This window comes from Pogoniulus pusillus, chromosome 35 (genome assembly GCF_015220805.1).
Source record: "Pogoniulus pusillus isolate bPogPus1 chromosome 35, bPogPus1.pri, whole genome shotgun sequence".
NCBI lineage: Eukaryota > Metazoa > Chordata > Aves > Piciformes > Lybiidae > Pogoniulus > Pogoniulus pusillus.
This window is the reverse complement of record NC_087298.1, coordinates 11,154,840-11,166,986: the sequence shown is the minus strand read 5'-3', so window position 1 is coordinate 11,166,986 and position 12,147 is coordinate 11,154,840. Positions and strand designations below refer to the sequence as shown.

Below are 12,147 nucleotides of genomic sequence, written 5' to 3'. Positions count from 1 at the left end.
TCACGTCCACTTTCAGTCTCCCCTCTGCCACTTCAAACCCATTCCTCCTCCTGTCATTCCAAGCCCTTGTCAATAGTCCCTCCCCAGCCCTCCCAGAGCCCCCTTTAGGTACTGGGAGGCTACTCCAAGGTCTCTTCCAAGCCTTCTCTTCTCCAGGCTGCACAGCCCCAACTCTCTCAGCCTGTCCTCAGAGCAGAGCTGCTGCAGCCCTCTCAGCATCTTGGTGGCTTCCTCTGAACTGGCTCCACCATCAAATCTGACCTTGAATGTCTTCAGGGAAGGTGCCTCAATCACATCCCTGGATAACCTGTTCCAGTATTTCACCACCCTCATTGTGCAGAACTTCCTCCTGGTGCCCAACCTAAATCTGCCCTGCTCCAGTTTCAAACCATTGCTCCTCATCCTATCCCAGGATTTTGCAGGATCAGAGGATGTTAGGGCTTGGAATGGACCCAAAGAGGTCATCATGTCCAACCTATCACTCCAAGCTCTTCTAAACAGTTCCTCCCCAGCCTTCCTGTAGGTCCCCTTCAGATATTGAAATGCAGCTATCAGCTCTCCCTGGAGCCTTCTCCTCTCCAAGCTGCACAACCCCAATCCTTTTAGCCTGTCTTCACAGGAGAGGTTCTGCAGCCCTCTGATCACCTTCGTGGCCCTCCTCTGGACCCAGTCCAGCAGTTCCACATCTCTCTTGTGCAGGGGGGTTTGTGCCAGCAGATGCAAACAGAGCTGAGGGACTGACTCTAGGTGAAGAGAAGCCCTCTTAAACAGCCCACACACACACATGTGTTTTGTTTTTCAACAGCACAAACCCATTTGCCACTCTGCCTCCCAAACCTAAGCAGGATGCATTTAGCCAGGGCCAGCTTTCATCTTGCTTCTTGCAAGGTTGCAGATTGAGACGTAGAGGTCCATTAGGGAATGGTTTCTTGTTGTGTTCACCACTAAAGTGGAACTGTTCCACATTAGAGTGAGCTAGGAAAAAACCTCTGTCATGCACCAAAGCCTTGGAGCCTGCAGATGAGGTTTTGCTTCCTCATCTTTTGCTCTAAGCAGCATTCTGTTAGCTGCAAAAGCCTCCAGTTCAGGGGTGGGGGGGGAGGGAAAAATGCATCCTACTGAGTTTGCAGCTATAAATGACTTTCAAATGTTGCCTTACTCACCAGAACCCTCTCCTGCTACCCAATTGTTGATCTACTTTTAATTCTACTTCTTCCTGACATGCCAAAGGGAAGAGAAATGTAAAATACCCTGAGCAAAATCATAGAATGGTTTAGATTGGAAGGGATCTCAAAGGTCATTTAGTTCCAGTGCTCCACCATAGGCAGGGACACCTCCCACTAGAACAGGATCACAGGCTCAGAGGATTTGAGGGGTTGGAAGGGACCCAAAGAGGTGACTGAGTGCAGTCCCCCCTGCCAGAGCAGGACACTCCTATCTAACACAGATCACAGAGGAACACATCCAGACAGGCCTTGGAAGCCTCCAGAGAAGGAGACCCCCACAACCAGGTTGCTGGTGCTGAACACCTTCAGATGTTACTGCTGAAGGCAAATAGTGCTGCTGGTTTTCAGTGTTGAGAGCTGCCCTGCAGAGGACAGCTGGGGTAGGTACCCAAGAGTCAGGGTTTACAGATGAGAAGTGTGGAGGGGTCCAAAGATTTGGGCTCATGGCATAGCAAGGGACAGATCCTGACCACACTTAGCACTTCTGAGCTGAGCACTCTGGATTTTCAAGGCCAGGTTGGATGAGGCCTTGAGCAGCTGAGTCTAGTTGAGAGGTGTCCCTGCTTGTGGTGGGGAGGTTGGAGGAGATGATCTCTGAGGTCCCTTCCGACCTGAGTCACTCTATGATGCTGATCACCTTGGTGAAGCTTTGAAGAGCTTCTGCACCATGTCACAAATGCCCACACCAGCTGTGTTACTGAGGTGGGTTTTTCCCCACCTTTTGGTGCCTGAGTGTCCTTTCAACAAGAAAATGCATGCAGAGAGCTGAGCCCCATGGTCAGAAAGAGCCCAAGTGGTGTAACCTGTGGGGTGTTGGATGTGGTGCTGCTGCCTGCAGCAGAGCAGTGTGGCCAGCCCTGGCTGTATGCTCAGAGGTTCTCAAGTGGGTTCACTTCCCAACTGTCCACGCACAGCTGGAGCACTGAGCTGTCCCCAGTGAAGTCAGGGCATGGAAATGGTTTTGTGGGGAATGTGCTTTCCATAGTTTTATCCCTGGAAACACAGCTGCTGGGCAGGGAATGGGCATAAACCACCAGTCCCTCCTCCCAGATCGAGTCAGCAGAGGTTGGTGGCTCTAAGTGGTGACCTGGAAGCCAGATACCAGTGGCTGACATTTGGTTAGCAGTGTGTCTGGGAGCATCAGAGTGTGCAGGTATCATTGTCAGCAGGGGAGGGAGCAAAACCCACCACAGTGAATGACTCTTCAGCTCTGTATCTCTGTCACATCTTGGTTTCTCTCCTGCCAGGGAGCAGATGGTGTTCGTGGGTTGAAGGGCACCAAAGGTGAAAAGGTGAGTTGGTGTTATTTGCTTGGCTTGGTTTTCTACAGCCTCTGTGACACTTTCTCCTGCACAGGGATTTCTTTTAGGTGATCTGGGAGTTAAGGCCCCCACAGGACTTAGAACCCCTTGATTTTTGGGGTAGCTGTAGGCTGGGTACCTGCCGTGATGCTCTACCACAGCATTGCTCAGACCTGGGGTGGGTAACTGAGCCTTCATGGTGTGCTCAGGATTGAGCTGCTTGCTGGTCCAGCTGTTGCTGGTAGCTCAGGGTGCAGTGCTGGGATGGTTTCCTCCTGACACAATGTGCAGCTTGAGTGGTTCAGGGGAGCTGTGAAGGCTTTGTGCTGTGTTACAGCTGGCACAGGGCATGTGGTGCCCAGCCTGGTCAGCAGAGCAGCTGGGGAGGTCAGGCAGAAAGTCAATGCAGCCTCTCCTGCATGCCTTAAAGTGGCAAATGGTTTCTCCCTGAAGAAAAGCAGGGGAGTACTTTTGGCCAGATCCCATCAACAGATCCATGCTCCTTCATTCCTGGTCCCATCAGCAGATCCACGTTGCTTTGTTCCTGCCTCCAGCAGCTCAGCAGCAATCCTAGGGAATCCTGGCAGGGACCTTCCCAACTTGGAAAGTCTTTCTGGAGACTTCATTTCCTGTGAGGGCTTTGCTGTAGGAAGTAATCCCTTATGGATTTGAGCTCTGCAGTTAAACCTGCTTGCTTGAGAGAAGTATTGCCCCTGGCCTAGGGGTTTGCCTTGGAGCATGGTGGAGAATCTCCTCCCTGGGGATGAGGCATAATTGGTTCCCAGTACTGGCAGGATGGTCTTATGTTGGTACTGGCAGGATGGTCTTGTGTTGGGCTTGGCTTGTGATCCTGACTTGCAGCCAGGTAGGGAATTCTTGCTGTGATCCCCTGGAGACCTTGGCAGGCACAGCCTGGCAGGGTCTCACTCGGCCATTTGTGCACACCAGAGACAGAGAAGGCAGTGGGCATGACAGGCAGTGGGAGGACCTGGTCTTGCTCTCCCCTTCTGGCTGTCATCTGAGGCTAGAGAAGCCTTGTTTCAGTTTTTTTTTCATCTCTACACCTTGTCTGTTTCTCCCCTCTACTTGATTCAGGGTGAAGATGGCTTCCCTGGCTTCAAAGGGGACATGGGCATCAAAGGGGACCGGGTAAGACTCCGCAGCCACTGTCACCTTGCAGTGCTTTGCCGTGGAAGCTCATGGGGCAAAGACAGCTTGGGGAGAGCAGCAAGGTGGGCTCCCATCACAGCTCCTCTGCCATGGCTCACCTGGAGGCAGGAATGCAGGAATTTCATGCTGACCTCCAGCACAGCAGCTGTAAATCCTTGCATTTGCTAATCCCACCTTGAAGGTAACATAAAGCTGAGTGATAACAGAGGACTGTCTCTGCCACGGGCACAGGAGGCTCTCCTTGTCCCTTCTCCAAGTGAGAGTTTGGTGCCCCTCCAAGCTCTGAAGCCCTCGTGGGGATCAGGAGAGCTTTGTCTTCATTCATCCCTGTGCTTGGAGGAATAATGAGAGGCTTGTGTGAGGGCTTGTAAAAGCAGATATCAAATCCTCTGTTTCTGCTCTTTAAATGTGTGGCCCAACAGAGAAAGTTGCTGGAAACCACTCTCCAGCCCTCACTTCTCACCCAGAAAGAAGAACCAAAGGTGGCATCTCAGGGAGGCGACTCCTTGGCCTCACACAATGCAGACAATCCCAAGCACCAATGCAGGCTGGGCAGTGAGTGGCTGGAGAGCAGCCCTGAGCAGAGACTTGGGGCTGCTGCTGGAGGAGAAGCTCCACAGGAGCCAGCAGTGTGCACTTGCAGCCCAGAGAGCCAAGCAGAGCCTGGGCTGCAGCAGCAGAAGTGTGGCCAGCAGGGCCAGGGAGGGGATTCTGCCCCTCTGCTCTGCTCTGCTGAGACCCCACCTGGAGTCCTGCATCCAGCTCTGGATCCCCTGGGACAAGAGGGCTGTGGAGATGCTGGAGAGTGTCCAGAGCAGGGCCAGAAGGATGCTCAGAGGCTGCAGCAGCTCTGCTGTGAGCACAGCCTGAAAGAGTTGGGGCTGTGCAGGCTGGAGCAGAGGAGGCTCCCAGGTGACCTTCTTGTGGCCTTCCAGCATCTGAAGGGGGCTACAAGAGAGCTGGGGAGGGACTTTTGAGGCTGTGAGGGAGTGTCAGGAATGGGGGGAATGGAGCAAAGGTGGAGGTGGGGAGAGTGAGGCTGGAGGTGAGGAGGAAGTTGCTGAGCAGGAGAGTGGTGAGAGGCTGGAATGGGTTGCCCAGGGAGGTGGCTGAGGCTCCATGGCTGGAGGTGTTTGAGGCCAGGCTGGCTGAGGCTGTGTGCAGCCTGCTCTAGGGTAGGGTGTCCCTGGGCATGGCAGGGGGGGTTGGCAGTGGCTGCTCCTCGTGGTGCCTTCCAACCCTGCCTGATTCTATGATTCTATCCTATGACAGACACAAGCTCCTCCAAACAAAGCTCACGACTCCAGTTCCCAGCAGCAAGCTCTTTGTTGCTGTCTGATGAGCAACCAGAGGGACAAGAGGGTTCTCAAAGAGCCTCAGGGAGAAATCTGCATCCACTCAGCTTCTGGTCAGCTAGAAGAAGGCTGCCTGTGTTTGCAGCCTGGAAGCACCTCCTGTTACCCTGTATGGCAAAATGACAACTGCTGTTTTGCCTGCCCAGCCAGCCTGTGGCACAACAATTCCCCTTAATGGCTTGGTCCTCTCTGCTCTCAGATTTCCTAATGACTCTCAGCACAAAAGCTCCAGCTCAGGCTTTCTTCTCCAGTCCCTTGGTTCAGCCCTCAATTAAACACTTCCCAGGGTTTAGCTTGCACATCCAACTGCACTTTGGGAGCTTGGGGAGGTGGAGAAAAAGGGTGAGTTGCAATCAGAACTAATGAAGGTTGTTTTGGTGGAGAGCTGCTGTGTGGAGATGAGATAATTGGACTGCAGGAAGGGATGGCTGTTGGTGGAGATAATGGCCAGGCTGGCTGAACGAAAACTTGCTCCTCTAATGTGCTCTGCAATTTACAGTCTCATCTTAGCAGTGTGCCCAGGTGGGCAGCAGAACCAATGGCATCCTGGGCTGGCTCAGGAGCAGTGTGGGCAGCAGGACAAGGGAGGTTCTTCTGCCGCTGTGCTCAGGACACCCCTTGAGTGCTGTGTCCAGTTCTGGGCTCCTGAATTGCAGAGAGTTGTTGAGGTGCTGGAAGGTGTTGAGAGAAGGGCAGCAAGGAGGGGCCTGGAGCACAGCCCTGTGAGGAGAGGCTGAGGGAGCTGGGGGGATGCAGCCTGCAGCAGAGGAGGCTCAGGGCAGAGCTCATTGCTGCCTGCAGCTGCCTGCAGGGAGGCTGTAGCCAGGTGGGGTTGGGCTCTGCTGCCAGGCAGCCAGCAACAGAAGAAGGGGACACAGCCTGAAGCTGTGCCAGGGCAGGTTCAGGCTGGATGTTGTTAGGAAGTTGTTGTCAGAGAGAGTGATTGGCATTGGAATGGGCTGCCCAGGGAGGTGGTGGAATCCCCATCCCTGGAGGTGTTGAAGTTTGCTTCATGGGACACTTAGTGCCATGGTCTGGTTGCTTGGCTAGGGTTGGCTGAGCTAGGTTGGACTGGATGAGCTTGGAGCTCTCTTCCAACCTGGTCAGTTCTATGATTCTATGATCTGAGCCTCCTGCTGAAGCTCAGCTTTCTCCAAGGGTTGTGTTAGCAGCTCTGTGGAGTATCTGATTGCAGCTGTCAGAAGGCGTGGAGAGGATGGGATCTGCCTTGGCTCATCAACCCTTCTCTTGTGGTTAACAGGGGGAGATTGGACCTCCTGGTCCTCGTGGTGAGGATGGTCCTGAAGGTCCCAAAGGTCGCTCTGGTCCTAATGGAGATCCTGGTCCTCTTGGTCCTGCTGGAGAGAAGGTGAGTCTCAAGGATGGAATTGCCCAAGGATGATTTGCAGCCAATTTCACTTTGCTCTGGGTGTCTCAGGTGGGTTGCCAGGGCAATGCCCAGGGTAATTGATCAGTCTGGGGGCTAAAGGACGAAGAAGAGCAGTGGGAGCTTTGTCTGAAGACTGGCACCCAGAGCAGAGCTGATCCAAGGGAGCTGAGTTCACTGCAGTGGTGTGACTGGAGTTGAGATGTTGGTGTCTGTGGGGTTATCTGCTGGGGAAAGAGAAAGAGAGTTAAAAACCAGAGCAAGGGAAAGTTTCATGAGCTCCAACCAAGCTTCTGGGTGGTACCAGTGGAAAAAATACCAAGAAGTTAGCCAAAAAATAACCATTCCCTACTTAGATCCCCAGCACATCTCCAGTGCTTACCCTGCAGCAGCTCTCCTGGGCTCCCTCAGGGAGGACAGAGGCTGGTCTCAGTGCCCCAACAGCTGTATTCCACCCATCTCACAACAGCTTTGCTCTTGACTTCCCTGCACTTGGCATCTCCCAGGTGTGAAGCTGCTGGCAAGGTTTCTCTCACCCTCTCTAACTGCATTTTGGTGTCTTTCAGGGCAAACTCGGCGTGCCAGGACTGCCAGGCTACCCAGGCAGGCAGGGCCCAAAGGTAACTCAGATGGCTGAAGAGGTGTGGGCTGTGCTGGGGGAGCCCCATGGACATCAGTCAAGCTCTGGTGGTGGTGGGCATGCAACAAACTCAATCCCCTGCTAATAGGATGAGGTGGAAGCAGCAATTCCCATTGCACAGCTTCTGCTTCCTAGCCCTGCAGGATGGATCCCTTGATGGGTAAAAATAGCTCCCAGCCCTTAGGTGGTAGAGATCAGTGCCTGGTTCTCCTGCAAAGAAGGTGCAGTGGGACAGAGGGTGGGCAGGGCTGCTTTGGTGATGGGGATAAGGAGGCTCCCTGTGAGCTTTCTCATGCCCTGTGATAGGTGGAACAAGTCTCATCTCCTTGCCTTATGTTCTGCATCTTCAAAGCACCAAACTAAGAACACCTAATGAATGAGATTCTCCCCCCAAAATTTACCTGCAGCTGCCATTTGCAGCTTTGCAGCCATCCTTTGGACCTCCTTTAGGCACTCACCTTCCTTTGGGTCATTTTCAAATGCTTCCTTCGAAATCAAAGCTGCAAATTCCCCTCCATACCCCCAGGCTTCAGCCCTGATTTCCCAGGCCCTGATTTCCCATGCCCTGAAGCCTTTAGGATCTTAGATTTTTGCTTGGGTTCATTTTCTTCTTGGTTTGAATTGGTCTTTGTTTTAAATGAACCTGATTTTATTATTCATGTTCATCACTTGGAAAAGAAAGAAACCAACCCCCAACCACCAGGCTTGTTTAACACTGGAGGAACCATTGCCTTGCAGGAGATTTGTTTCCTGCTCCTGCTGGTGTTGGGTTGGGTTTTAATATGCATTTTCTATCTGGAGTAGGGGTTGGGTTTGGGTTGGGTTTTTTTTGAGGGGGGGGGATGTTGTTTTATTTGCATTGCTTTGACTAATTCATGTTTTAAAAGCAGCAGCAGCAGCAACTATTCTCCAGGCACTCCCAGCAAGCAAAGAACAAGCCAGGAGTTAAATTTTCATGTCCAATGTAGTGACTTTAGGAGCTAAACAAAACCCAAACCAAAAAGGCTTCTTGTTCTCCAGGCACCCATAGGCTTGGACATTTGCAGGAGTTCCTAATGAGGCATAGAAGGAGGTGGTTTTGTTGTTGTTGTTGTTATTTTGGGATAGATTCTTGTTTCTGGGGTTATTTTAGGTCTGTCTTTGGTTTTGTTTTTATTAAAGGGAAGACAAAGAAAAGGCAAAGCTTTGGGAGCTGTAGATGGCAGTGAGTTCTTGCCAGGGGTTATTCCAGGCCAGAAGGTGCCTGGGTGGATGGACAGAGCTGTCCCACTCTGTGTCTTGAAGCACTTTTCTTCTCTCTTTGCTCTTTTCCCAAGGGTTCCATTGGCTTCCCAGGATTTCCAGGTGCCAACGGTGAGAAGGGCACAAGGGTAAGAGTCACTTTGATCTGGACACTTTGGGCTTTCTTTGTTCCCTCTCCTGGGGCAGGATGTGGGGGGGAGGTTCAGGGGCAACTGTTGGGCTGGTGCTCTGATTGCCTTTGCACCCAAAGTGATGCAAAAACTTAGAACTGTTTTGGATAGAATCCTTATGAGGACTGGGTGAGGGAGCTGAGGTTAAAAGAGGAGGCTAAGGAGAGACCTCATTGCTCTCTACAACTCCTGAAAGGAGGTTGGAGTTAGGTGAGGGTTGGTCTCTTCTGGCATGCAACAGGTGACAAGACAAGAGGAAATTGGCCTCAAGTTGTGCCAGGGGAGATTCAGGTTGGATGTTAGGAAAGAAATGTCTGAACAGAAGAGGTTGGCAAGCACTGGAACAGGCTGCCCAGGGAGGTGGTGGAGTCAGCATCCCTGGAGGTGCTCAAGGAACAGGTGGACATGGTTGGATGGCCATGGCAGTGCTAGGTTGATGGTTGGACTCAGAGGGATTTCCCAAGTGCAACAAATGATTTCTCCTTCAAGCTCCCTGCCCCTCTGCCAAATCAAGCCATATGGATGAGGAGCTTAGGGGCATGGTCTAACAGTTGTGTACCAGCTTAGGTTATGAGCTTAAGGTCTTCTCCAGATGAGTGATTCTCTGATTCCATGATTCTACCTCAGAGGCCTCTTCCAACCTCAACAGTTGTGTGATTGACCTCATCAGTGCTTATAAATACATAAAGGGTGAGTGCCAGGAGGCTGGAGCCAGGCTCTGCTGGTGTCCAGGACCAGATTGGATGAGGCCTTGAGCAACCTGTTCTAGTGGGAGGTGTCCCTGCCTGTGGTGGGGGAGCTGGAACTGGCTGAGCTTTGAGCTCCCTTCCAACCTAAACCATTCTATGAGTGACCTGTTCTAGTGGGAGGTGTCCCTGCCTGTGGTGGGGGGGTTGGAACTGGCTGAGCTTTGAGCTCCCTTCCAACCTAAACCATTCTATGAGTGACCTGTTCTAGTGGGAGGTGTCCCTGCCTGTGGTGGGGGGGTTGGAACTGGCTGAGCTTTGAGCTCCCTTCCAACCTAAACCATTCTATGAGTGACCTGTTCTAGTGGGAGGTGTCCCTGCCTGTGGTGATGGGGTTGGAACTGGCTGAGCTTTGAGCTCCCTTCCAACCTAAACCATTCTATGATTCATTCTATGACTCCCCCACGTTTTAAAGGATGAATTTAGAAGAGCTCTGCTTATTCAAATGAAAAGGTGTGGGTTTGTTCTTTTCCAGCTCTGCTTTCTGAATCCCAAGTTAAGCTAAAGATGCTTCTTGCTGCTTCCAAACAGATTCACCCATCTCTAATAATGACTGTTAATTAAAAAGCTCTTTGTGCCCTGAGCAAAGTCTGATTTGGGCTTAGAGAAACCTCTTAAAATGCCTGGAGGGAAAAAATGCCTCTGTTTTAATTGGAAAGCAGCAGAGCTGACTGTGTTCTTACTGCCATCCTCCTCCCCCAGCAGCTGCCAGCAGCTGCCAGCAGCAGCTTCTTGCTGGTCCCTGCACTGGGAATCGCATCTCAAGCCGAGAGCAGAGTCAGTGACCCCCTTTGGGCAGCCCCTTAAAACCATAGAGTGTCAGGGGCTGGAGGGGACCTCCAAAGCTCATCCAGTCCAACCCCCCTGACAGAGCAGGATCTCCTGTGTCACATCACACAGGAACGTGTCCAGGAAGGTTTTGCCATGGTCTGGTTGATTGGCCAGGGCTGGGTGCTAGGTTGGACTGGCTGAGCTTGGAGCTCTCTTCCAACCTGCCTGATTCTATGGCTATGGCTGGGTGCTAGGTTGGACTGGCTGAGCTTGGAGCTCTCTTCCAACCTGCTTGATTCTATGGCTATGGCTGGGTGCTAGGTTGGACTGGCTGAGCTTGGAGCTCTCTTCCAACCTGCTTGATTCTATGGCTATGGCTGGGTGCTAGGTTGGACTGGCTGAGCTTGGAGCTCTCTTCCAACCTGCTTGATTCTATGGCTATGGCTGGGTGCTAGGTTGGACTGGATGAGCTTGGAGGTCTCTTCCAACCTGCTTGATTCAATGATTCTATGAACCTCTCCAGAGAGGGAGACTTCACAACTCCCCTGAGCAGCTGGGACAGATTTGTGTCTTCTGAAGGAAAACCAACTGAGGGACATGTCCAGCACAGCTCCTGCCCTGCAGCAAGGCTTCCACTGCCCACCAAGCAAGCACAGAGCAAAACCAAATGGTTGGAAAAGACCTGAAGATCATTGAGCCCAACCATAGAATGGTTTAGGTTGGAAGGGACCTTAAAGTTCAGCCAGTTCCAACCCCCTACCATAGGCAGGGGCAACTCCCACTAGAACAGGTAGCTCAAAGCCTCATCCAACCTGGTACTGAACACCTCCTCTTCAGAGGTCCCTTCCAACCCCTAACATCCTGTGATAGGCTTGAATTAGGGGATTCAGAGTCCAAACATCTGCCCCAGCTCACAGAGGCATAAAAAGGGAGATTGAGGCTGCAAAAAGGCTGCAAGAAAGCCACAGAAGGACTTTTTATAAGGACTTGTAGTGATAGGATGAGGAGGAATGGATTGAAGCTTGAGCAGAGGAGATTTAGAGAGCAGATTTAGGCTGAAGATTGGGAAGAAATTCTTTCCAGTGCGGGTGGTGAGACACTGGCACAGGTTGCCCAAGGTGGTTTTGGATGTTCCCTGTCTGGAGGTGTTCAAGGCCAGGCTGGATGCAGCCTTGAGCAACCTGGGTTAGAAGGAGGTCTCCCTGCCCATGGCTGGTCCAGCTGAAACTAAATGCTCTTTATGGCCCCTTCCAACCCAACCCAATGCCTGACTTGAGGAATTGGTTTCTGGTTTTGCTCTCATTTGAATACAAAGGACTTTCTAACAGACCTGTTTGACCAGGAGCCCAGAAAATAGAACTCATTTTCTGCTGCATTAGCATCATGCCACTGAAATTTGGGTTATATCCATCCCCTTGGTTATGGATATTTATTCCCCCTCCCCCTCACTGAGTTATTTTCATTTCATTCTGAACTACAAATGCAGCTTTTTCTCCCCTCCCTCTGCTCTGGCCAAGCAGAAGTGTGGCCATGAATATAAGGCAGCTGCCACCAAAGCCTTCAATTCAGTGCAACCCTATAATTACCACCTACCTTATCACATACTCAGCAAGAAAACCCTTGGGCTGAGTGTTTGAGTGGTGTAAAGCAGGAGACTGGCACCACAGCAGGGCAGAGATGTGCTGCTTTGGATCCCTTCTTGCTCAGTCTGCTTGGTTTTTATCCTGGTGGGATGCAGTTCTTGGAGGTAGGATAAGGAGCAATGGTTTGAAACTAGAGCAGGGCAGATTTAGGTTGGACATCAGAGAGTTCTTTACTCTGAGGGTGGTGAGGCACTGGAACAGGTTGCCCAGGGAGGTTGCCTATGGATTCTATGAGTCCTCCAAGCAGCAGCCTTGTGGTGAGATCCTGGCACAGGTTGCCCAGGGAGGTTGTGGAGCACAGAAGCACCCAATGTGATCAAAGATCACATTCTGTGCTTCTGTGCTCCACAACCTCCCTGGAGATGTTCAGGACCAGGCTGGATGAGGCTTTGAGTGACCTCAGAAGTTATTTGGTGTCTCTGGAGAAGTGTGACCTGTTAGATATTATGATATGAACTGTTGGAGCCAGTCCAGAGGAGGCCATGAAGATGCTGAG

The 12,147-nt window shown here is 51.8% G+C and overlaps 1 protein-coding gene across 2 annotated transcripts in view; it reads left to right on the top strand.

Moving 5' to 3' along the window:
* COL5A1 (collagen type V alpha 1 chain) overlaps positions 1-12,147 on the top strand; it is a 213,993-nt gene that overhangs the window by 147,697 nt on the left and 54,149 nt on the right. For both annotated transcript variants that reach the window (XM_064171508.1, XM_064171507.1), the window contains exons 28-32: positions 2,474-2,518; positions 3,623-3,676; positions 6,314-6,421; positions 7,006-7,059; positions 8,396-8,449. In XM_064171508.1, coding sequence (XP_064027578.1) covers positions 2,474-2,518; positions 3,623-3,676; positions 6,314-6,421; positions 7,006-7,059; positions 8,396-8,449 — 315 coding nt within the window. The remainder of the gene's footprint in view (positions 1-2,473; positions 2,519-3,622; positions 3,677-6,313; positions 6,422-7,005; positions 7,060-8,395; positions 8,450-12,147) is intronic.